The sequence below is a fragment of the Tachypleus tridentatus genome, chromosome 9, assembly GCF_004210375.1.
Source record: "Tachypleus tridentatus isolate NWPU-2018 chromosome 9, ASM421037v1, whole genome shotgun sequence".
NCBI classification, from domain to species: Eukaryota; Metazoa; Arthropoda; class Merostomata; order Xiphosura; family Limulidae; genus Tachypleus; species Tachypleus tridentatus.
The window spans coordinates 51386214-51412185 of NC_134833.1; the positions used below are offsets into that span (position 1 = coordinate 51386214).

Here is a 25972-nt window from a genome sequence, read left to right on the forward strand (position 1 = left end):
TTATTAAAACAACCAATCAAAGTTAATTGTAAATTTTATTCTGCATTGAAAAGTTAATTTATTCGTTTGTTTAATATGCGTCTTAACAAATCAACGATTGTGTTTTCTAAATTTTTAACCAATAGATGTCCTAGTTCTTTACGTGATACGGTCCTGTTAGATTAACAAGAATTCAATATGGCGAGTATGGAGCGAAGTTGGTGTCGAGGTTTGGAGAAAAATGTTTTAAATTTTCGTTGGAAAAGATTATTTAGTATGCTTCAAAGAGTTGGTGGACATTTGACAGTGGCAGAAGTCAAGCTCCTTGTATTTCTCACTGGAAGCGCCATTGATGAAACAACAAAGTCAAGAATTCGAAATGGAAGAGACTTGATCTTGGCATTGATCAAATGTGGGGCTTGTGACGAAAGTAATTTACGTAGTATCATCCACTTGTTAAAATGTATCAAACGCTACGACCTATTACACTTAATCAATGTCAAAAGCAAAAGGAAAGGTGAGACAAACTAAGTATTAGGAAAACCTTTGTATTTAATTTATTTAAACAGTACAAACGGAACTAAGACGTTTCTGACACGTATTAGGCTTAAGTAACTCGGCTTTCAAATTTCCAGTGTTATGAGGCTTGCTTGCAATAGTGAAAAAAGTGATAATGATGACAATACGTTAGAATTAGTTTCAACATAATTTTAGTAACATTGTTAGTAGTAGTTAACAGCTCAGTACTTAAACTTAGTTTAATTACCATAAGCTTGTAATATCTTATTCTTATTATTGTTAAAATTAGTGGTAACGATATTAATATTTGTTGGTATTAGTAATAATTTTGTAATAGATAGTTTATAACTTGCATTTAGCAAGAGGCTGACTTGTTTGCTATGGCTATTAGCTCAAATGTTATGGAAGTTTTAAACTAGGACTAGACTGTAGTGAAAACCAGGAACACCTGTATCGAAAAAAATAAAAGAGGTAGAAAAAAACAATGTAGGGAGTAAGTACAGAAGTAGTTATAACAGTGACTTAATTGTTAATGTTGTAATTCCAGAAGTATAAGAAATAGATCGCATTTAGAGCACTGGTAGGAATGAAGTATTTCAATATGAGAATAAGTGAAACATGGTTAAATGTAGATACTTCTGATAATAGAAATTCATTTAAATACAGGTTTACAGGCTGTTTAATAGGGTAGAGTATTAAAGAAGTGACTATATGTAAAATGTGGACTATGTTCTGTTGAAGTTGAAGACATCAAAGATAATAGAAAGGACATTGAAAACATTTTGGTGATTATTAGTGGATATAAAGGGAAAAACTTTTATTGGGAATGTGTTACAAACCATCAAATGATATTGAGGAAATCAATATGAAATTTTACTATGAGATTAACATTTCAGCTGGTAATGAGGTCACTTATGGGTTAAGGCACCAAAGACTGCCACGTGAATCACCTTTTTAATCATTCATACCTCTACAATAATATGTTGTCAATCAGTCAGTAGACACTAAAATGTCCATAAGGGATGCTTAACCCTTTCACGATGGGTCATGGGTCAAAGGCCATTTTAGCACTTTTGTTGACTTACATTCAGAATTTTATTGAACTACTATTTTACAAATTTATATCAGTAAGTTTGGAATCAAATTGTAGATTATATTCAAAACTTTAATGTTATATATGAGTTAGTTTCTTGTTTTAAAAGTTAAATGAGTAAATTGCGATTAAGATTTTATAACCCTAAACTTTACTTCATGGTTCTTTTGTCTTCTGATAAGTTCTGAAAACCTAGTCATAAACTTTGATCTTCTAGTAGTGATTTAATAAATTAATTTGCCTATTATTAAAAGTAATAATTGACATTTTTGGGGATTCTATTCCTAGAATTACATGTATGTTATTACAACTAATACAACTGATTTTGCAACAGTTAACAGGTAAGTTGACTTTTGAAAAAGCTTGTTTCCTTATCATGTGAATAAAAATCAAACCATATTGTATTTTGCTATTTCATTTTCCTTAAAAATATGCTTGTTTTAAACTTGTAGGAAAAAGAATGACATAGATGACAGTTTGAAATATTGGAGTGTGATATGAATTGTATCTTGTAATTAACTGGTTTTAAACTAGTAACAAAAGTACTGTGTTTAATTATATATGTAAATTAAAAGTAAAGTGAAAAAAGCATTTAGTGTTTTATCTAGACAACTATCAATAAATGTACACTGTACATGTTAAATTTTATATTCATAAAAAAAGACTATACCAAAAATTATATATAAGTACTTATAAATAGCTAAAGAAAAAAAAGAATTTTATTGATTTCAGTGTGTTAAGTATCAGATGTAACACAGGAAAAATGTAACATGTGCATAAAAAGTTTTTTAATTTTTACTTCTGTAAATGAAAAATATAAAATGATAAATTTAAAAATCCTAAAATTTCATTAGTATTGGATCTTGAGAACTTATCAAAGGCACCAAAAGTTAAAACTTATTAAAAGTTTGTGTGTTTGTGATATTGCATACTTTTCACAATAAGAAATAGAACTGTTATTAATTTAGTAATAAAATATACTTACCAGAAAAGGAAAATGTACAATTCTGTAACTAACAATAGTTTGAAGCTATATTTATCATTATTATAGCTTTAAAACATTTATTTTAGTAAATACAAAAATTCTTGCTTGTGTATTAATAAAAATTGGATAAATACTAGTAGCTACTTAACTTTGTCCATTAAGCTCACTGTACTTTAATTTTTGTCTAAGAATAGTGTATGAATTTCATGGAAGCATTTATATTATTGATACAGTAAGATCTAGATAATACCAAAATAAGTTGTAAAAATTGTTAAATTGGATTGTCTTTTGATAGTTTCATTAGATCCTGTAGAACACTATCTACTTCAATCCAGCCAAATGTCTGAAATAAATGGTCAAACAGCAAACAGTACTTGTGTAAGTCCAGGTTCCATATCAGCTGAACCATCAACATCACTAGACACCAGAGTTGGAAGAAACCAAAACATGGATGACATAGATCCACCTGTGAAGAAGCTCCGACGAAGCCCTAGACATCAGAAACCCACTGAATCCCAGAGGCCCGAGTACAGTGATCTGACTGACTTTCCTTCAGGAGCCAAAATAAAGTATACAAGTGGTAAGTTTCTCCAAAGATACTTTACTTAAACATGTATTCTAGAGAGAAAAAAAATTTGTATTATAATCAACTTTTGAGTTTATTATAGCCAGTAATTAATGAAGACTGTTACATACTCTTTTCTCAGATGAGTCTCCAATTAATATTATATATTATGATTTCAAATAACAGAAAAACTTATTTCAGAAGTTAATTTTATATCAGTGTGCATCAGATTTGATATTTTCCAACACGATTGATCCACACAATTTTCTTTTTAAACAATGTACATGGGTCACAGATTATTTGTGGTATGAAATTTTTTTTACACAGCAACATTCCAATGTGGTGTGAGCTTTATTACTCACCTTTTGAAGTAGAGGAAGATAAGATTATTACTTGTATAGAATTAGTTATTAATATTTATACAGACTGTAATCAGTGCCCATAGGTAATCAATTATATTGAGGAATCAAGTTAATCACCCACCATCTGTAATTGTGAACCATAAACATTATGTTAAACCATGACAATTTAAAAATGCAGATTTTATTTCAGTAACAGGTTTTCATGTAATAATATACAATACAAAATCTGAATTGTAAACTACAGTTTGATGACAAACTTAATGACGTAATTTCATAAAATAGTAGTTCAGTAAAAGTTTGAATGCAAGCCAACAAACATAACATGGCCTTTGACCCCATGACACATTGTGCTTGGGTTAATATTGTCCTATGATCATACTCATATTGCCTCTTTAGCGTATATTTCCATTATCTGATTTTCTCATAACTTAACCCTTTTCTAAGAACTTATCATTAATAACTTTATCCAGTTTGATTTGTTAGCTGATCTCTTTAGCGTATTTTCCATTTTTGTGAGTCTAACTGGATGAGTGAATTTTAACATAATTTCCCATCATATTACAGCTTCTCTCACCTCCTTTTGATGCCGAGAATTGGAAACAAATCTTGATGGTTTATATGTGAACTTCATTTAACATATTTATCCCCCATTATTTTACATTACTAGGCAGTTTCATGTGTTTGCAGTTTTCACCTTCTTCAGTTTGCCATTCTATAGTTTACCCAGAAGAACTAGGATCGTGAGTTTTGTTTGTTGATTTGAATTTCCAACTCCATTACTTGTACATCCATGACACATTTATTGACATTATATGTGTACCTATATTTTAATATACACATGTGCGCGTGCGCGCACACACACACACACACACACACACACACAAAAGCAGCCAAATACACCAAAAAGGAGGAATAAACAAAATGCCAGAGATCTTTATCCAAAATCTGCATTGTACAAGGAAATACAGAAACTGGTAAACTTTTCCACCTCTTCTCACTACTGCTTCTTTAGCAGTGTATCTATATAATTGACCTAACCATTTCTACACTACAAAAACAAACTAATAGCACTAGGATTGCTCCTATTCTTACACCTTAATGTTTTTAATTTGTAGTAACCTATTGTACTGTTTCTTGATGAGAGCCCACTTCCAGATGATTGTGCCCGATGGACTTTGGTCCATTTACTTTTCAGTGTTCTCCCCTAAACGTATTTTGTCCCTTCCAGTTCTTCTAGTGGGACAAAGGAGAGCCCTTATTTCTCCATTTTCAAGCTACTGGTAAAGTTAACATGGAGAGTGATGCCTCCTTGTTTGAGATATTGGACTGGGGTGTTAACTGGAAATGTACTACAGGACATCCCGATGCTCTCTACCAAACAATATCTGGTGGGCGTGTACAACCAGATGGAAATTGTATTTGCCTTTGAATGCACGTTAGAGCTCCCCATTTCTCTGTCTGTTGTTATGGTATCTATTAGGCCTAAGTGATAATAAAATTTTACAATCTTTATAGTTTAGTACTGGCTATAAATGTTTGTGAATACTATCATGATAGTTACTTTAAACTTTGAAGTACTTTGTTGACCTCATAATATATTTTACCACAAATTGACAGTTATAGTATTCATGTATATTGTGTACACTAATAACACTATAATCACGTAGCTTCATAGAGACGCACATAATTATGCACATATTTACAAATTTTTACTTCAAAAAAACATGACTGTTTATTGCAAGTCAGATGCTAGAAGGCCTAACATGTTCACAATCTTTGACAACAGACATGACATCTTAGTGTTCACAATGTGTATTGCAATACCACATACTTGCTCTGAAGGAATAGAGGCTGCAGGAATTACAAGTTTTGTGGCTAATTGTACTAGAGTAAGATATCTATTACTGGGTCTTGCTTACTATTCTAAAGGATTATACTTGTACCATAAGTGAATCACATTTTCATTACCAATATATCTTACTGTTTCTCTTCATGCTTTGTTGTTATTTCCTGTAGCCTCACCAAGCTGCAGTTTGTTATAAAACAATTGCTAATAAAAATAAGTGACTTCATACAAGAAAAGTAGCTTTGTTTAGTAGATCAAGAATAGGTCTAGTATAGTGATAATGTAAACCCTTTCATCTTCACTTTTATTTCTTTAACAATCTTACGATCAGAGTCACAGTTTTCAAAATATTAAATAAATTGTGTAATAGTGCACATATCATAGATAGATTACTGTTTCTGGGCCCCCAAAGCCTCAGTGATCTCAGAAGTGGCTTCATTACTTGTACAAACAGTCCCAAATTAGAGAATTCTATATCGGTAAGCATTAAATCACTTTTCTTGAGTTCCAATAGTGTATCACACAGTGGTTGCTGCTGCTGAATTATTCTTTCAACCATATGGTTACTGCTGTTCACTGTATCACAACATCATTAGCAAGTGAAAGCTGTTTCTAGTTGAGAGAAAGTTGCTTTTTATGCAACAGGTGATATGACTTTGGAGAGCAATTAAAGTGAGCTACAAGATTTTTGTACCTACCAATCATCTATGATATCTCTAGCAGCATAAGAGCCTGATCAACAACAAGCTGCACTGTGTGACTGAAACAATGTAAACGAGGAAATTCAAGCATCTTGATTGTAACAGAGATGTTTGCCCCACTACCTGTAGTAGCAGCAATTATCCCATAAAATGGTAACTTCTATTAGTTAGCATATTATTTAGATCTGTTGCAATACTGACACCTGTGTGACTTTCATGAAACTCGCGGACTGCTATAAGACACTTTTGTACCTTGAATTGTTGCGCAGTGAAAGGAACTGTGATAGCACAGTATAATTCTTTTTCTTGTGATGTCCACATGTCTGTAGTAACAGCATAACATTCTACTCAATCAAGCTTTTGTTGGGCTCTACTTCTCAAGTTGGTACAATTCTTGCACATAATGACAAACTACAGTTTTGTGATTTGGAGTTGAGTAACACTGCTCATAAACCTTAATCGTATAAAGGAAGCCATGATTATTATCTGTATTGGATGCTTTCATATCCTTTGCAAGAAAATAACATTGTATTTGTCATCTTTTTTCAGCACCTGTTAAGTGGCAATTAAACCTCAAACACTGCTGGAAGATGCTTTTGTGAACTTGTCTCTTTGCCTTTACTCCTACTGATTTTCTTATTTGTGTTTACAACTCCTCTTTTTTTTTGTTTCCATCATCACAAGATCACTTGGGTGCACATTTCTTAGATGTTAACATGTTAGTAATATTTCTACAATATCTGAATTGATTACTACAAACTTTAAAAGTTACTTTAGTTTATTTCTTCTTATTTTTTCCCACATACATACCATCTTTCTCTGGAAAACCAAAACACTTCCAGATTATATTTGTAAAGCCTTACAATGGAATCCTTTCTCTTTCATTTGCACTTGAGCCACTATTACTCAAACTACTACTACCATTATTTTCTGCATTTCCCTTCACATTATGCACGACATTTAACCCTCATTTTTAAAGAAAAATGGCTGAGTTATTTGATATGGTACCAAATGTGTATGCACATGTGTAACTAAATGTCCACTCTTATGGAAGTCGCATCCCATGAGCTTTCTATTTCTTTTGCTATTTCAGAAAGTTCATACTTTTAATTATCAGCATTAAACCACTTTTATCATCACATTGTGAGATTGTAGCTTTTAATGGTGTAGAGAATAAGCAGAATTTCTGAAGTTAACATTTTTCTAAACTGAAAATGTATTTCAGATGCATTCTTACCTTTCTGCACCACTTTCCACTCTTCCCTCTTTAGTGTAGATTCCTGTATGTGGCGAGGGGACCTCCTAGGGATGGTTCTGTTCTTTCAGTTTACCTCCTCTGTGCTTTAAACATCCACCCACGTGTTTGCCATGTGTGGTGACCCTTGAAGGGGAGGAGAGGATCCTAGTGGTTGAGGGGTCCAACCCTAAAACACCACTTTGGCCTTGAATTCCTGTAGACGGGCAGCCTTGAGGTGGCTTCCCCTTGGATCAGTCGGTTGGTCCACTTGGGCTAGGGTCAACCAAATATCAGTGTTGGATGTTTTTAACAGGTGTTGTGGACACCGTATCTGATGCTGGTGTTTGGGTATAGTGCTTTCAAAACCCTGGCATTGCTGCAGTGTCTTTGTTTAGCATTGTAGTGTGTCCCCTTGTAGGGCTCCATAGTGGGTAGGGTCAATGGGCTCTGAAATATTTATTTTTTTATTATGGATTTTCCAAATTAAAACTTAAATAGTGAAAAAACAGTTTATAGGTAAAGGCCACATCTTAAATTCTGAGCAGCAATCTTCAACAACTCTAACATTTGTTGTACCTAATTTTCTTATGCTACACCCTTTTTCATTTAGAAGGGACTAGAGGGAGTTGCTGACTCTTCAAAGTCACTAAAGAATCTTTGCTCTGGTGACATTGGTGGGAACATCCACATCTCAACACAGTGAACTCCTCTTGTATTCAAAACTGACTGGGGATTTATTTATTGAGGTTACACCTCATGCTACTTTGAATTCATCATGAGGAGTTATTGTTGAGAGGGATTTGAAAAACATCTCCGAGTCAGAGATTCTCACTGGTTTCTCCACCCAAGGAGTTTCTGCAGTGAAGCATATCTCCACTCACAAAGATGGAATTATGATGCCGACCAATGTTCTCATTCTGTGACATTCACATCACCACGTCCACCTGCCACCATCAAGGCAGGTTATCTTAATTGCAGGGTATGACCATACATTCCAAACCCTCTCAGATGTTTCCAGTGTCAGCAATTTGGTCACTCAAAGACATCATGTCATGGTTCCTTGACATGTGCTCGTTGTGGTAGCAAGGACCACTATGCTTATGAGTGTGAAACATACCCTCATTGTGTCTATTGCTATGGCTCTCACCCATCCTACTTTAGTTCTTGCCCTAAATGGTGGGAAGAAAAAGAGGTGCAGAATTTGAAAATGATTCAAATATTGCTTACCCTGAGGACTGAAAATTGCTGTCCACCACTTCATCTTGGATGTATGCTGCTGCACTTTGTTCATCTACTACAGTGGGGGTACAGATGGATCTCTCTGTCCCTCCAAAAGAATTGTTCTCAAACCAAATGAAAAGTATTTTGACCTCCATGGTTAAAAAAGCTGATGAATCAACTTCAACACCCATCTCTGTTCCTTACATATATTTCAGCAAATCCCAAGATCCACTTCCTTTGGTTCTGGGTACAGGCATTTCCTTGGGTACATCTTCTCCCACCCCAAGATGCAAAACGATCATTTGTTCAGTCCTCAGTTGCTGGAATCCTCTTCCAACAGCAAAGACCTGCCCAATTGACCCAGCTCAGGATGCATGGAGGTTGATAGACCTCCCTCGAATAAAGACAGTAAAGAAAAAAGGCGTGGTCATAAACAGAAGGGTTCTTCACCCAATTTGGCTACACATGAATAAAAATAGCCAGCTTGATACAATGGAACTGTCAAGGTTTACTTTCTAATCTGGATGACATCAAAACACTGATTGCTTCCTACCATCCTGCATGTCTTTCCTCACAGGAAACATTTCTGAAACCTGCCAATACAGTCACCTTTTGGCAGTTTTCTTTGTGCAGAAATGACAGGCTGTGTGATGAACGAGAGCATGGAGGGGTGGCACTGTTGGTTGACTAGTATGTGCCATTCCCTTCTTTGCCACTCAACACACACTTGGAGGCCATAGCCATCCATGTTTACTTGGATCGTACTGTCACTGTTTGTTCTCTCTACCTGTTGCCTGGAGAGACCTTGATGCTCTCATTGAACAGTTACCATTTCCCTTTTAATCCTGGAGGGTTTTAATGGACATCATCCACTCTGGGGAAGTGCTGATATTGACAGGAGGGGTCATTACATAGAACGTATTCCCTCTGATCACAACCTTCCTCTTTTCAGTAGTGGTTCTTTTTTCATGCACATAGTCAGTCCTTTACTGCTATTCATCTCTCAATTTGCTCCCCTTTACTATTCTACCATTTTTCATGGAGAGTTGACAATACTCCATGAGGCAATGATCATTTTCCTATAATTTTGAGAGAGATTGGCCATGGCCGATGCCACCCAACCTGTGTGTCCCAGTGGAAGCTGGATTGAGCAAACTGGTCCTCTTTTACTATTGCAGAACTTGATCTTGCCATTGTCTGTAAGCCATCAATAGACGACTACATGGCAGCAGTAACTGACTGTACTACAGGCAGCTGCTCAGTGTATTCCTAAAACCTCTACATGTTTCCACAATATCCTCGTTCGTGGTGGAATCCTGCCTGCCACATGGCACAGAAGGCTCAAAAACAGGCCTGGGATACTTTTCATAGGTATCGCACACTCTTGCTCCTGTGAGTAATACATCAAATCACAACCAACATATCTTCTACCACCAGTTTCAAAGTCATATGGGACAAGATTCGAAAGGTCAGTGGGCAGTATAATTCTGTCCCTGCCTCCCAATCTTGGTCTCTGATTGCAAGGAAGTAGTTGATACCTGGAGCATTGCCAATACTATAGGTGAAGGCGATTGCCGGGTATCTAACACTTCTGCTCCGTACTCCACCTTCTTAGCCATCAAGACTCGGGAAGAACGATCATCTCTTTCCTTTCCAGCTGATTGTCTCTATGACTATAATTGTCTCTTTACACTGGTGGAACTCAAACTGGCCCTTTATTGGTCTGGCAAAACATCCATCGGACTTGATGATGTACTGTACGAAATGCTGCACCATCTATCTCCTGCTTGTCTTGTTATTCTTTTGACTGTTTTTAACTGGATCTGGTAGAATGTTTTTCCTGATGCCTGGTGCCAGGCTATTGTTCTACCTTTCTGTAAGCCTGGGAAGGATCCTAAGATTCCTTTAAACTACTGTCCAATTGATATGACGAGCTAGCTGTGTAAGACCTTAGAGAAGATGGTTAATGCTCGTCTTGTTTGGTTCCTCAAATCAAACAACCTCTTTACACCCACCCAGTGTGGGTTTTGTCAATTTGAGAAAGGCTTCTCTGATGTATCATAAAGGTATGGCATTTTATGAGACCTCCATATATATGGGTTACATGGCCATTTGCTTATTTTTATTAAAAAGTTTTTAATGGAGAAGCAATTCCAACATTGTGTGGGTTTGACACTTTTCTGTTCTTTTCTACAGCACTGTGTTTTGAGTGTCATACTTTTCAGTATAAAGGTTAATGCCATCACTGAACAACTAATTGTTGCAAATGGGCTTTTATGTTGATGACTTTCACATCTCATTATTCATCGAACATGTGGTTTATTGAGCGACAGCTATAGACTGCCCTCAATTGTTTACTGAAGTGTGGACTACAGCAAATGACTTTAACTTCTCTCTCTCTCAAATTGTTTGCATGCACTTTTTCCACCAACAGGGTATTTGCCCTGATCCTGAACTCTGTATTGGTGAAGTTGTACTGCCTGTGGTCCCTGAGACAAAATTCTTGGGGCTTATCTTTGACCATAAACTGACCTTTATACAACACATCAAGCAGCTACAAGCCAAATGTACAAGAGCACTGAACATCCTCCATGTATTCTCTTCCACCACTTTGGGAGCAAATCAATGTTCTATGCTAAAGACATATCATGCTCTTATTTGATCAAAACTCTATTATGAATCACTGATCTCTGGCTCTGTCAGGACCTTGACCTTAAAGAAGCTGGGCCCCATTCATCATCAAGGACTTCTCTGCACTGGGGCTTTCTGCACTTCTTCGGTTCAGAGCTTATACAGAGAGTCTCATGAACCTCCTTTACTCCTCTGCTGCTTGCAACTGTCTTTACTATATGCTTCGAAACTTCATTCCTTACCAAAGCATCCCACCAGAGTTGTGTTTTCCTTCCTCAGTGGGCCATACTCTTTCAGGACAGATGATCTGCCACTGCTCCTTTTGGCCTTCATATCCAGTTGCAGTTGGATGAATTGGGTCTGTCCATGGATAACATTGCTCTATCCACTGGTCAGTCCATCTCACCATGCCTTCTCACTGTCCCCAAATGGGACCTATGTTTAAGTCATCTGAGAAAAGCAAATACCCCTAATTGGAAATAGTGTCTGTTATTTGCTGAACATCGTTTGCATCATTCTTCCATTCCTATAATATACAGATGGCTCGAAATCAGATGACTCTGTGGGCACTGCCATGGTTTGTTTGTTTTTCAGTGATTGTGCACAGAATCCCCTCTACAGCTTCTCTGTTCACTTCTGAACTGTACTCCATTTCTATTACTCTGGATCACATAGAAGCTAAGCAGTACTTAAATTGCGCTATTCTTACTGACTCGCTTAGTTCTCTACTGGCCCTGGAATCACTTCACATTAGTTCACACCCTATTTTTGCTGATATTCAAAACCGACTGACCAATTTCTCTTTTTTTGGATACTGGACCATGTTGGTATTCGTGGGAATGAACTCACCGACACAGCAGCAAAATCTATCTACTCTGGCAATGTCACTGCTGTGCCTGTTCCATACATGGACTATGGTCCTGTATTCAAGGCTCAGCTCTGTGCCAGTTGGCTGTCGAAATAAAACCCTCTATTGGACTTTGGCTATCTTGTTTCTGTGAAGATTGGAAAGAGGAAGTTGTTCTAACTAGATCACGCATTGGTCACAGTTTTTAATTCATCGTTTTCTTTTACCTGGTTCTGATGCACCAGTGTGTGTTTCTATAACACTCAAGTCACAATAAGTTACATTTGACTGTCTTGCTGTCTTTGTGTTTCTCCACAATGGCACCATTTTAAACATGTTCTGTCCCTAAGTTTATCTGTAACTTAAGACTGTTATTGGTGATGATAACACTGTCCACCTAAGGAATGGTTTTAGTTTTTAAAGGCCATTAATCTCTTTAATGCCATTTAAATTTTTTAATTTATACATTAGACCTTTTTTAATATGAGTCCTTTTTTAAGAATCAAAGTACATCTAGTTCAATTTGAAATTAGAAAATGGCCTTAACATCAAATAACTCACCAGGACTGGAAAAGCCAACTTCAGGTGACTAATGCTGCTGTTTGTACTATCCATTAGTCATCCTGAAAAGTTATAATTAAAATTTTGCTACAAGTCTTTTAAAACTTTAATTACTTTCTGAAATTGGCCATAACATCGAATAACTTCAGGTGACTAATCAGGGGTAAAAATATTCTAAATTTTCAACAGGACACATGTTCTGCTGGACAGTGAAACTTGCTGGACAATTGAAATTGTAGCAGGACACCTCAAAATTGTCACCGGACATTACAGAAAACAAGAAATCAAGTAGAGACAATTATTATATAAAACAGAATCATTTTATTTATGGCACTGAAACATTATTTCAAAGCAAGTGGCAACAAGTCTTGTATCCATTAAAAATGACACATCAATCTAACTGGTAGATTTAGTCATCCAGCACTAAGACATCAGCTGATGTAGACTCAGTATCTCTATTGTCTCTACGTGTGTGAGTTCCATGTGGACTCGCAAATCGTCTGGTTTTTTTACTGCCCTTCCACCAGGATTCTGCAGACTTGCACAGTAATTCTGTGCTTGCAAGATCACAGGTCTTATTCTTAGCTAATTTTATTGTCATCAAGTCATTAAGAGAATCATTTATTAGTTTGGACTGCCAGTCATCCTTAATAACTGCCATCAGGGAAAAACCACGTTCTGGTTCAGCAGATGACACAGAAATCACTTGCATGAGGCATACCAAGTCCAACACTGTTGATACAGGGAAAGGTTTACTGTCCTCAACAGTAATTTGACTTAACATGTGGGCCCACAATCTGCTTGCACTACCAGCCAGGGACTCATCTGATTTGGCAAATCTTGTGGCTTTGAGCAGTGTCTCGTGTAAGTCAGCTTGGCAAATATCAGCTGCAATGTTGAAACCCTTAGCTTCTAGCAGAGCACCAAAGTGGTCCAATTGTGTCTGGTGTTCATTATGGCCATAAGATGACAATGCTTCCTTGCTTTTAGGCCAGTTGCTTGGTTCAAAAATTTGAAAGGCACCAATAAAATCCTTATCAAATTCTTCAAATCTCTCATTCAGATATGTGATACGAAGATGGCAATTTCTTCATCCACGGATTGAGCAACTGTCTCTTTTGTTGCACTTTTTGAGCCTCTGGCCCTTGTCTGACCACTAATAACTATCACCTTTCCTCTAAGTAACCACTTGCCAGTTTGTTCACATGTTGTGAGCTCTTTAACAATTTTCTGGGATCTCTCAACATGATTCAGATTGCCCAGCATCTCTTTGCAAACAGCAAGTTTGTCAGAAACAATGTTTACAGTAGCAGAATTGTCTTGCATTTTGAGACTAAGAGATGTCAAAACAGGCAGAACTGCCAAGAGTATGCCCATGTACAGGATGAATTTAAGGCTTGTCAAAATACTGTATAATGCAGCTTTACTTGATACAAATACTTCGTTAAAGCTGGCCAGTTATGAGAAACTGACTCCAGAGCACGCTCTTTGTAGCCACCCACTGGGTTCCTGTCCCTTTTGTTGGCTTTCTAACAACAATGTTGTTGGCTTTACCAGCTTCTTTGAGGCCAGCCCAGTTCTGTGGTGAATTGTCATAAAATTTCCATAGGTTTTCTAATAAGGTTTGGATACTATCAAGGTAAGGGATGTCCTTGATGGTCTTCTTAATTGCAAGTTCCAATCTGTGACTAACACAGTGGATCCCTATCAAATAAGGTTTTTGCACCTTCAATCTTTTGACAAGTCCTTTTATTTGTGCCAAAATTGACAGCTGTCCCATCAGCTGTCAGGCATACAATTGATTCAAGCCAGTCGGGGAAACTTACCATATATGGACAATGCTGCAAGTACAAAAATATTAGTACCCAATATTAGTTACTTTCTGAAAAAAAAATGTAAATTTGTACTTTGGAAAATTCAATTGCTCCGTTATCTATTATGCTAGTTGTGCTAGGTTAAGCTCCAATTCTGTCAGTGGTAAATACATGGTTCTTCTTGGTTCTTAAATCAATTGAAAAATGCTTCAGTTTTTACTGATGTATATTAATAATGGAATGACTATGTAAACCTGAATTAAAACACAAATGTACATGAAATATTGTTCTTTTCAATTTTTCTTAATTAGGAATTCAGGATAAATCCAGAAAATTCTCATCCCAGGTAATTAAGAATCCGTTACCTGAACTAAGTGCCTGTAGCAACTGTTCAGAATCAGCCTTCTCAACTTACTGCAGACACAGGAGTGGGTTACTGGGAAACAGTCACTGTCCAAGTATCTTGCATATACTATCTCCTGCTCAATGTTAGCAGTGTTTGTTGAGCCGTCAGTCATAATGCCAAAGAATAATGAGGTGTGCAGACGAGATATGACATTAATTCTAATTGTTTCTGCAATATACTTCACAAAGATAACTGCTTGTTTGTCATTGTCATAATGTTTTGTTAAGTTCATACCAAAGTTGTTCTCCTGCAGCAACAGAAGCTCTTGAAAATCACTGAATGGTTTGGTATTCAAAGCCCATATAAAGGGCAGTCCTGAACAGCACAAGCAAATGATCTTTCTCAGTCTGGTTAAGTTTGCTCAATTCTTTCATCACGGGAGTTAAATCAGGTGTTTCTTTTGCTGTCTTAGCTTGACAACTTAGACTGTGGGCGTAACTGTTTTCATGCTCCTTAACAGCACTTGCTCTCAGGTTGGAAGATCCTGTTATGAAGGTGTTCTTCTGCCTTCCACTACTTTGGTCATATTCCTGACAAATTGAGCAAAACATCAGTCCGGTAGCGTTATTATACTCCAGCCATGGCCAGCCTTTATTCCATTCATCCTGGAAATGACGAGTAGGCTTAGCGCTAGTACTAGCAGTAACAGTTTTTGCTTTAACACTTAGGTTTTTTCACTTGGGGTTCCATAGTATTGTCTTCTGATTCATTAGTCTTGCTCGTGAAGCCAAACTGAAATAGATTGTGAGACTTTCCCGTGTTTTTACTATCAGAAGCCATGGTCAGATCGTCGTGAATGTTTGGCAGTCAAGTGACTATCTGAGACGGCACAGATAAGGCGACCAAAAAGTGCATTTTGTGAGCGTTCACGACCGTTTTTTAAATTTTTTTTGTCTTAAATCTTAAATTTTGGAAGTTATTTTCCACTCATTATAGAATATACTTTTAAGCAAAATCTTTGGGCTGTGCATACACAACTTTTGCCTCATTTATTTTTGAGGGGACGATGCATTTGTGTCTGATATGTTAGGAATATGACCACCGGTCATGATATGCGGTGATAGATGGGAAAGTGCCGGTCAAACTTGATTTTTTAACGGACGTGTTCGGATTTAAATAGAAAATTTCAAACCCTGCTCATGTTGCTTTTTGAGCTTACCTGTTAGTCTTCCAGGCGAGTTATGATAATTACGATTACGCTACAGAAAGTCCCTTACAACTTGTATTACTGTAGTTTTCTCTTTCCTTTGTAGACTAGATGTAAAAAATAGGTTTTTAATGCTATTTACGTTTCTCTAAATTTTGTTTTGTTTTACCTTAAAATCATTTTATGAATTTTACTTTAATTTTAACTTTATACTGGATGTTTGGTGCAGATAGTCTAGTTGCTTTGTGCCATAAAACACCAAACCAACCAACCCACCCTTCTTCCTTACTTCCGGTGCATTTTATTTGCATCATCAAGAATAATTTTATTATCATATGTTAGTACTGTCGGGGGTTACTGCATATAGTTGTTGGGTCACCCTTTTATTGGTGGAGGACAACAGTATTTTGACAACGGGCATGGCATGTGCAGGAAGTTCTTCAGAAATTGCATATGAGGTAGTAGCTCTTAGAAGTGTAGTGAGGTAAATATCCATTTACAATAAATGTTCATGTAAGGAAAACGATAACATTAACATTACGATATGTTTAAAAATTGGGCAGTTCTAATGTTTTAATTGTGACTTAATCCTATTTAGTATTTAAAAGCATTGTAAACTGTAGCACTGGTTATTTAGAGAAAAAAAAATGTCTAAACTATGTTAAAAGAAACTCAATCCATTATAAAAAAAAAGGTTTTTACTTGACCAGTTAAATGTAATAGTCCCACAATATTGTTTTAGTCTTTATTAACGATTTTTTTTTCATGGAAGATTCATTAAATCTTAACAGTGGCTTTGTTTAGACATAGACAAAAGTTATACAAATAATTGATTAATTAAATGAGAATATTTCTATTTTGCAAGTTAATTTCTTTTAACAAATATGACCATTAAGAATGTTTAACTTGTTAATAATTTAGCTGATTTAAAAGTTATTTTAAAATTTAAGTGATGATAACTTTATCTTGTATTTATCCGTTATTTTTAGATGTTCGTCTTAGAGTTCGAGCTGAATATTGCAATTATGAAAATGCTCTTCGTGGGGCAGTGTCATCAAATAAAGCAGATCCAATTGAACGTCAGCTGGAATGTTTTAGCCAAGCTAATACAATCTTGCGCTCTCGAGACCTTGGAGACATTGTCTGTAACATAAGATTCTCTGAGATTACTTATTTGGATGCATTTTGGAGAGATTATTTGAATGGAGCATTACTGGATGCACTGAAAGGTTAGCAAGATTTTGTATTTAAATTGTTGACCAATAATAATTAGTTTAAACACATCATTGACTAAGGATAAATTAATTTTATGCATTGTTACACATGCTTTAGAATTGAAATTTGTAAGCATGTAAATGAATATTGAATTTACAACATCTCCATGAGAATGTTCACCAAAAATTAGACTGGTGATTCAGGTATGATAATGTTAGTTATGCAAAAAAATTGTAGTCTAACACTAATGCTTGAGTACAGAAGAAATTTTTATAAAAAAGATGTAGTGAGACAGGTCTATCTGTATTAGTTTTAACAATATATAAAATATTTGCTTGTATTTCAATAATAGTTATGTATATTTATGTTATTGCTGATAATAAAGTGTGAACTCAACAGTAAATAATGTTACATAATTAAAACATGCCACCTAGGGTTTTTGTTGCAATGGACATTTAAATTTATCACATAATGTCTGTATTTAAGAAACAATATCTAAAGCTACTGTGCTGAAAAGGACTGATCCAGCTCCATTTAAACCTTTGCTATCAGAAGGGCATGCATCTGTGAAAAGTTTGTTTGCTGCAAAATGTTGAATAAAGATTTTTTTCTCCTTTGTAGAAATATATTGATATATACATTTCACAAAATATATTTTTTTAAATAATATTTCATTTAAGTGAGTTTTTTATGCCAATTTATTTCTGTAATTTATTTCCTCCTTTTAGGTGTTTTCATCACAGACTCCCTTAAACAGGCTGTTGGTAATGAAGCTATAAAACTTCTAGTAAATGTAGATGAAGATGACTATGAAAGAGGAAGACGTATTCTACTTCAAAACCTACAACAAATACAGTAATAGGTAGAAATTGGTTTTTGTTGGTTTTTAATACAAAAAGTGTTTTGTTACTACTGGAAACTATAATATCGATTTGTGTTTCTTGTATATTAAAGTTCATTGCTTTTTTCATTCATTCATTGAATCGCCGGTTACGAAGAAGATAAGGCACCATGTCAAGTGCTACATACATTTATAGATGCAGATATATATATATGTTTAAATATAAGTGTGAAAAAAATATTGGCCTTTCTTAGATTTTTGGAGTGAAATATTAATGTAGAACTGGATTAAATGTAAGTTACTTTACAGTTTCATTGTTAAGACATATTACAATGAGCATTTTGTTATTGCTTACTCATAAACATTGTAGTTAGGGATGTTGGTTTTGTTTTTTTAGCTTTGTAATCAAGTGTTATTAATCTTCAAGTAGATTTGAATTGTATTTAATTAACTTATTCCACCAGTGTTGTTAGTGTATGTGTTTCTATCTAATTCCTGAAAGATTAAAAAAAAATTACAAATTTTCAACTAAGGGAAGAGACTTTTTTCATTTTAATGGCTTATTGGAGTTGATACACATTCATTATTTTATTTTACTTTTTCCATAGGGATTGGGTAAAACTAAAAATGTGCCTCTTATGCCTTACATGAACTTTTGTTCCTATAGGCAAATTAAAACCATGAGCTCATACAGGTTCCTATCATGTTAATACCTCTCAAACAGTGAGACCCATTTTCTGAATTTTTTTACATTTTGAGTAATCAAGGAACTTTTAGTTAAATAAACAGTGTGCCATAAACGATTTGAATAACTGTCATATATGTATGGTTTCATTTGCTAATAATAAATTCTGGTCCTTAGGCAGAAGGAATATTTAAAGTAATAACTATATGTTGAATAACTGGTTACCATTGTTTGGTATGACAGAGGTATCATTAGTTTCTTGCAACCATTTATAACTATTAAACTGGTTGCAAAAATATCATGTCAGCTTCAGAGATATTAGTAGTATATGCTGAAAACATCAAGATTCCATATTATTGTTTATAGAGAACAATGTTATGTTCTCTTAAAATAAGATAATTTTTATCAACTTGTGTACCCAATTCAGTTTTATTACTTGTCAAGATATCAGTTGGCTTGTCCTTGAACTGAAATTCTTTTTGACAGGGTAAGAGTAAATTAAATATAATACATTGGACATGGTCAAATATGTCAGTTGAAAGAATTTGACTTTCTAAGTTCTAAGCTGTAATTAGATCTCAAATCAGTCAGGAGATGTTGGTGTGAGCTAAAAGATAGAAACTTGGAGCCACTATACCATGTATAAAAGGCTATACCAACATTCAAAAATAGTTTTTGTCCCATTCAAATGACACAGTGGATAAAACTGATAAGAAATTCAAGTAGATTAAGATAAGATTTAAAAACTAAAACTTGCTTAGAAGTCAAATGTCAGAAAGTTCAGAACATGGGTGTTGCTTTGCATTGGTTTCTGTATTGCAGAACAAAATTACTAACTGTTACATCTTGCTTCATGCAAGTTCCTATTTTTTAGCTAGTTTGGATATTTAAAACCAGTGTAACTGTCAGCTGATCAAATTTATATAAATGCTTCATTTTTCAGCCTGACAGTTTACCATGTTGAAACTACATTTTTATAACAAAACCATTGTCGAATTATATGTCTAAAATGCACTAAAATAAGAAGTAATTTCATGAAAATTTGTACATTACTGTGCTCTTCTTAGTGGATCTTGTTGATTGGTTTAGAAACGAAATTATTCCTTATTTTACTGAATCCCCTATAACCTGCTGAACTACATTTGTACTCTTGTTAGATAAACTGTACAGTAAATATCTTATGTGTGTAACCTTGCCTTATGTATTTTGCAATACTGTACAGTCCATGAAACAAATTAATCGGTAGTGTAGTAGTTGTTTCCAAATCTTATGATGTGCTTGTATGCATTTTTAAATTTGAAAATAATCCTAAATTTATTATTAGAGATTGATGCATTTATGTAACTGTTAACTTGAAATATATGTTTGTATAATTTTGGTTAAAATGGTTTTAACCTGTAATGAAATAAGTTTTATGGATATTATCAAACCTGTAAATCTAAAGAAGAAAGGATTAGATTGTATTTTATAACATTTGGATGAAAATAATATCTTTGTAAAGACGACTAGCAAACATTTTAGTGGGATATTAACCCAGTTTCATTATGAATTTATACAAACTAGCTAAGTACATGTTAAAGAAACCAGAACTGTTTAAAGGAGAATGCCAGATAATGTCTTTTTCTTTCTTTTGAAATGAAAATCTAATGAGATCATTAGGGATTTAATAATGAACTGCTTTGTGGAAGGTGATAATTGATTTACTTAACTCATTTGTTAACAGCCTGTGTCTTTAAGCTCAAAGCCAAAAGTCTATGAAAAAAGTGGAAAAATTCCCTGTTTATGTCAAAATAGCCCATTTACCCCATTGGACAGTTTTCAGTTAAACCAACCAACTCTGGATGATTGATGCTAACACACATACGTATATAATTGGTCATCTTTATGGTAAAAATATAAAATCCAAATAAATTTAAAATAACTGAAATAAAGAACATTTATAATTATTTTTGTCGTATACAGTAGCATACTTTATTATTTTCTGAAGCTGGATAGAACATTGCATTTTTACACAACACAATATTTAAGAAAGTAAAATATGTTTAAAAGTACAAGCAAGATATATTATCTATTGGACAGTGGAAAATAATCAAAGCATAAATATCTTTTTTTAGTTTCATGTTGTAATATTTTCAGTTTACAATCAGCAAAATGTACAAGTTGTTGATTTTGTATTTGATAAGAAACCCAAACTTTCTGTCAAATAAAATTACCCCAATGATGACATATTGAACTCTGTTTGCTAGTCTCGGACAGCAATGTATACTTGTGCTGTTCCAAATTTTAAACTTTGCAATTTTTGTAGTGGACACAAAGAACTGTTTGATACTATCAATTTAAATTGATGAGTTACGTACACACGTGTGAGTGTTTGATATAATGGGTACAAAAGTTCACATCACATTGAATAAGTTTATTTTGTAAATACATACTCAAAAGAGATTGAATGTACAAAGTATATCTTCATGTGAATTACCTATTCATAACCTGTTCTTTAAAAGTCTTGTCCATGTATATTTTCTACTTAAGACCTATAGTTTAATTAAAACAATAATGTTGAATAAAAAAGGAATTATATTTGTCACAGCAAGTTTTCTTGCATCATTATCATCAGTTGAACACAGATGGCGAGTCTTGCAAAAATCTTAATTTCTTACCAACTGTAATAAGCACTGTAAACAAGCTATATAAACAGCTTAACTGTTAATATTTTGTAATATTGGAAAGTAACTGAGATTGTTTTATTTTTCAGTTACACTTTTTTTTTTTTTGTTTCTCTTCTACAAAACATCTGTAGTCATTCAGCCACTGCACTTAAATATCCTGCAAGATACTCTTCATAATTGTAAGTCTGTGTTGAAATTTTAGTATAGAAAGTAACTTAAATTATAAAAAACAAAATTTTCTTATTAGTATTAAATGGAATCAGGTGAAATATCTCTAAAGCAGAAAATGTGATTTTTAAAAATGATCAAGAAAAGAAATTTGGTGAAATATTGTATCACTTTGTTTAACATTCATACATCATGCACAGTACTATACTTTTAACAGTTTGAAATACTTTTAAACAAGTTCTACTTGTAAATTTTTAACTGTTTATGACAAATTGGAAAAAAGGATTTGATTAGTCCTAAAAGAATTTACAAAGGCAAAACAATTGCTTTCTTATTTTTCAGTTTATGTAAGTATATATTTTTAATAGTTAGAATGCGTTGCAAGTTATGAGAATATAATCAGTTCCTGTACTGTCCTGCATAGAAAGAAAAATAATTAATACTTCAAGTTCAGTCACAGATGTAGTTCAAGACAACTTTCTTTTCTTAATATTGTGTAAATCAAGTTATGTCTGTAACAGTAAATAAAAGTGTAATTTGTACTATAACCCATCAGCTTCAGCATTTGTTGTACAGTTATGAATGTAAATTAATTTTTGATAGTTTTTTCTTTTATCTACATAGTAGATAAGCTCTGAAAAATATGCAACAAGTGACAAATTAGCTCCTAATATAAAATAAATCCCATAATTATAACCAACTCAAAACTAGCTTTGAATATTATTAGCTATCATCATTTCATTTGGAAGAGTAAAATAATATGCTACCCAACAAAGTTGAGAAGGCTTTTACATAAGGAAAGCTTGTATGGTTATTGACACCTCGTCAACTTGTACTCTTTGCTGTATATTCATTTCTTGCAGTATCACCTTAATAGCAGTGATATGTTGCATTTTAACCATGTGTGCTAGACACTTGACATAACTGCACTGTTTAATCCACGTGCTATAAAAACTGTATGTTATTAGCTACTTACAAATATTTTGCTCAGTTTTATTACTGCTATGGTATCATTTTTATCTTGATATTACTTACAAGAGATTGTAGAAGTAAAAATTTTGGGACTTTTGAGAGGATTTCAGTATTTTCAGTTTTTAAAGTATATGATTGTCTTTTTCATTTAACATGTACATGGCCAAACTAAGCTTGTAACCATGAACAACCACACTAGCTTCATCATCTGTATAAACAACTCTTAGAGAGAAGTATTGACTTTTTGGAAATGTAACCCTTTATCCTACCCTTTGTTGGTTTAATGTTGTGAAAGCATTAATCTTAAATGCTTTTCATACCATAAAGTTGTACTATTTTCAGTAGTGTAACTTTGTATCACGGGATCATCACAGCTAATTTTTGACTGCCACAGTAATGTTTTTCAGTCTCTGTGTTGAATAATTTAATAAGTTATTAGGTTTCTTTTGATTTGTACAAATAATTATTTTAAACATCTGTAATATCCAGTGTGTCTAAACTATGTGCAGCTTTGAACACATTCTCCTAATTTAGCTACACTATGCTGTTATCTATTGCATTAGCTCTGGATTTCACTTTAGCAGTTTTTGTACCTTGTCTTTCCATTGTATTTTTTTGCAAAATTATGACCCTCATAAAAATTAAATTAAAACGTTGCTCTAGATTTTCCCAGTTTGTTATTATTGAGTGGTATTTTCACACTATATTCAGTTTATATATGGAAGGTATAGTTTTTATGATAAATATTCCAATGCAACTGTTGCAAACTTTCTTTGATAACTTGAAGATGACCTAAGAATGTCAAAACATTATTCTGTATTTTAATAAGTTATAATACCCATACCAGCTGTCTTGATAATACATTTTTACCTTAAGTGGGTTTCTCCTCATCATTAAATTAATTGTAGTTTTGAATAATGCATTGCAGTCAGTTTAAGCCAGACTACAAAATAATGGAGATAAATCAGGGTTTAATTTCTTGTAGGATTCATTATCTTGATAACTTATATGCAGCATTATAAGCTTTCTAATAATATTTCAGCTTGAATGGTAAACAGATGTTTTGGTGTGAAAATACATTTATATCTGTTTGTTTTTTTGTGTGTGTTTCATGTGAGAAGCTAATTTGTTAATGAAGAACAGTAGCAAGCACCATTGGAATCAGTACTACAGTGTAAAGTCAAAGAAGGAACATAGTTGTTAAAAGGTCTATGTTGTACTGACATCAAAAAATGTGTGCTTATAGTTTACTCCACCATTATGGACATCAAGTGTTTGAATTCATCCTGGGTAAAAACATACAAGTTTGTCTTCTAAAATCTTGTTATCTGATGCTATAAGTAAAGTTTACACTGATGTATATAAAGAAAGGTGTATTGAAAACTGAATAGCCATATTGTTTGAGGTCTGTAACTTTCCCCATGGACTGCATGTGAGCTTCACCAGATCTTGTATTAATTGTTAGAAGGGTATCATCCAACGTGGCAGCATTCAATGAAACAATGTTTTGTGTTGCCATGTGCAGTTTTCTTTCACTTCTTTTAACAAAGTCATGTAACTCAACAATGAGCCAGTAAGTTGTGTTTAAGTTTCTGATTTCATCTGTCACCAGATTTTGTGTTGTTAATTCATGTATTAAGTTAGTATAATGAAATTAGTTTCTCTGATAACTTATGTTTGAATTTTTTTTTTCACTAACAATATTAACTTTTTGAAGTGATTATTCATTCATATTGGGTTGTTATTATCACAATGTTTTTAAAGTAACTACCTGTTAAATTGTAAATAATCAGTGTTTTATTTATGTAATTTCTGTATGAAAGCACCACAAGGAGCTAAGAATGAAACAAAAAAACAATTGCTTTAGCCTAACTAGAAAGATTGATTTATATTGTTATACCATCTTTGATTAGGTCAAACATAACTGTGCATTTTTTTATTTCTTTTTGTATTTGCTGGTTACTATATAACTATTAGGTTATGAATATAATAATTTATTTTACTAATAAATGATTAAGCATTGTTTTAAAAATAAAAAGAGAAGTTGAAGCATCAAGTTTTGTTACCAATAAAAGTATCTTGTGTGAGAAAAAAGGTAAGCATCTGTGGTAATTCAATCCTGTAAAATTTAGTATAGAAATAGTGTTAACAAAATAATATTTGTGAGGTGAAATCAGATGGTTATTTCACAATTGGCAAAATGTTGTTTTCAACATACTCCAAGTACTGCAGCATTTTCTTTTAATAAATTTGTAAATTTAAAAGGTTAAACTGTTGTGAAGTGTATTATTCTGGTTAGAAAGTGACTGCTTCTCTGCTGCTTTATTATGGAACTAAGGAATATTGTATATTAAAACAGTTTTAGTGCAGGATCTGTGATTTTACATGTATTTATATGGCCTTTTGTAGTTTATAAAGTCATTGAAACTTGTGTATTGTTTGTCTTCCCAATGCATTAAAAGTTTATTTGCAAAATATTAATGTTCTCTTTTGGATTAATTTCAGAAAATCATTCCTTCCAAAAACTGAAGTAAAATAGCTTTATCTGAAAGCAAATATACAAAAACCTTACCAAAAAAAATGTTGCAATTTAACCATGTATTAAACTGTGAAATTTTGTTTTATGTATTTCATTGCAATATCTTATTAATACTGCAAAATAAGAAAAGCAGTTAACAGTTTGAAAGATATTTTGAGAATTTATTGCCAAACCTAATCAAAGCTGTGACACCAGTTCAGATCCTTTGTGTCAAAATTTTCTTGAAATATATGATCACAATAGATGAGACAGAAGGTATAAAACTAATAATTAAAAAAAGTGAAAAATTGTGTCTTGATATCATTCTGCTCTATGCTATGGAACATTGTCATGCCAATAAAAACAGCTTAGGGAATGACACACTGAAAATGTGAGCAAAACTTTATTAATTTCATTTACTGTTTGGAAGAAAAAAACTTTTAGATGTATACTGATAATGATGTTTTAATTATCAAATGTAAAATAATGACTGCGTTACCTTTGTGCACAGCAATACACAGTGCAGTTGTATAGGGCTTCAAAAAACATAAATGGGTTAAGGTTCTCAAAAGATTACTGCTTTTTTATTTGAGCTACAGATGATAATGAGAATGGTGGGTCAACAGTTGTGAAAATAACTTTGGTAAATTAAGAAAATAATAATGCTAATTTTGCACTGGTGTTTAATTTAGCCACTTTCTTGTTTAAAAATAATCATGTTTCATATATTTATTGCCCTTAGTTATATGGCTAAAGCAAGAGACTGACACCATTTAGGTTTCTCCATTTTTAAACATGGGGTCAAAAGGTTCATTGTGCTGACACCATTACCACAAAATTGTACTTTGGGTTCTGGTTATGCCATAAAAGTGATGAACAGATCCTACTGTTTGGCAATATATGAGAAATTCAAGAGTTGCTATTGACTAGCTGCCTGCCTTCTAGTCTGTTAGTTCAGTAGGTGGAAGACTGTATAATTATAGCCTTTACAAA

The 25972-nt window shown here is 33.6% G+C and overlaps 1 protein-coding gene across 2 annotated transcripts; it reads left to right on the forward strand.

Moving 5' to 3' along the window:
* Nucleotides 1–115: 115 nt before the first annotated feature.
* LOC143225241 (death effector domain-containing protein-like) lies at nt 116–24938 on the forward strand. 2 transcript variants are annotated; one of them, XM_076454302.1, is made up of 5 exons: nt 116–496; nt 2872–3156; nt 16904–17143; nt 17858–17991; nt 23583–24938. In XM_076454302.1, the coding sequence occupies exons 1-4, from the start codon at nt 178–180 to the stop codon at nt 17986–17988; spliced, it is 975 nt and encodes a 324-aa protein (XP_076310417.1). In that variant the 5' UTR covers nt 116–177; the 3' UTR covers nt 17989–17991; nt 23583–24938. The 2 variants fall into 2 exon arrangements, with proteins under 2 accessions (XP_076310417.1, XP_076310415.1); XM_076454300.1 differs by having other exon boundaries at nt 17858–24938.
* Nucleotides 24939–25972: the final 1034 nt, after the last annotated feature.

Coding starts and splice junctions, on each gene's coding strand:
- LOC143225241 (XM_076454300.1), top strand. CDS start 178: ATGGCGAGTATGGAGCGAAGTTGGTGTCGAGGTTTGGAGAAAAATGTT. Junction 497..2,871: donor TGTCAAAAGCAAAAGGAAAG/GTGAGACAAACT, acceptor GTCTTTTGATAG/TTTCATTAGATCCTGTAGAA. Junction 17,144..17,857: donor ATTACTGGATGCACTGAAAG/GTTAGCAAGATT, acceptor TCCTCCTTTTAG/GTGTTTTCATCACAGACTCC.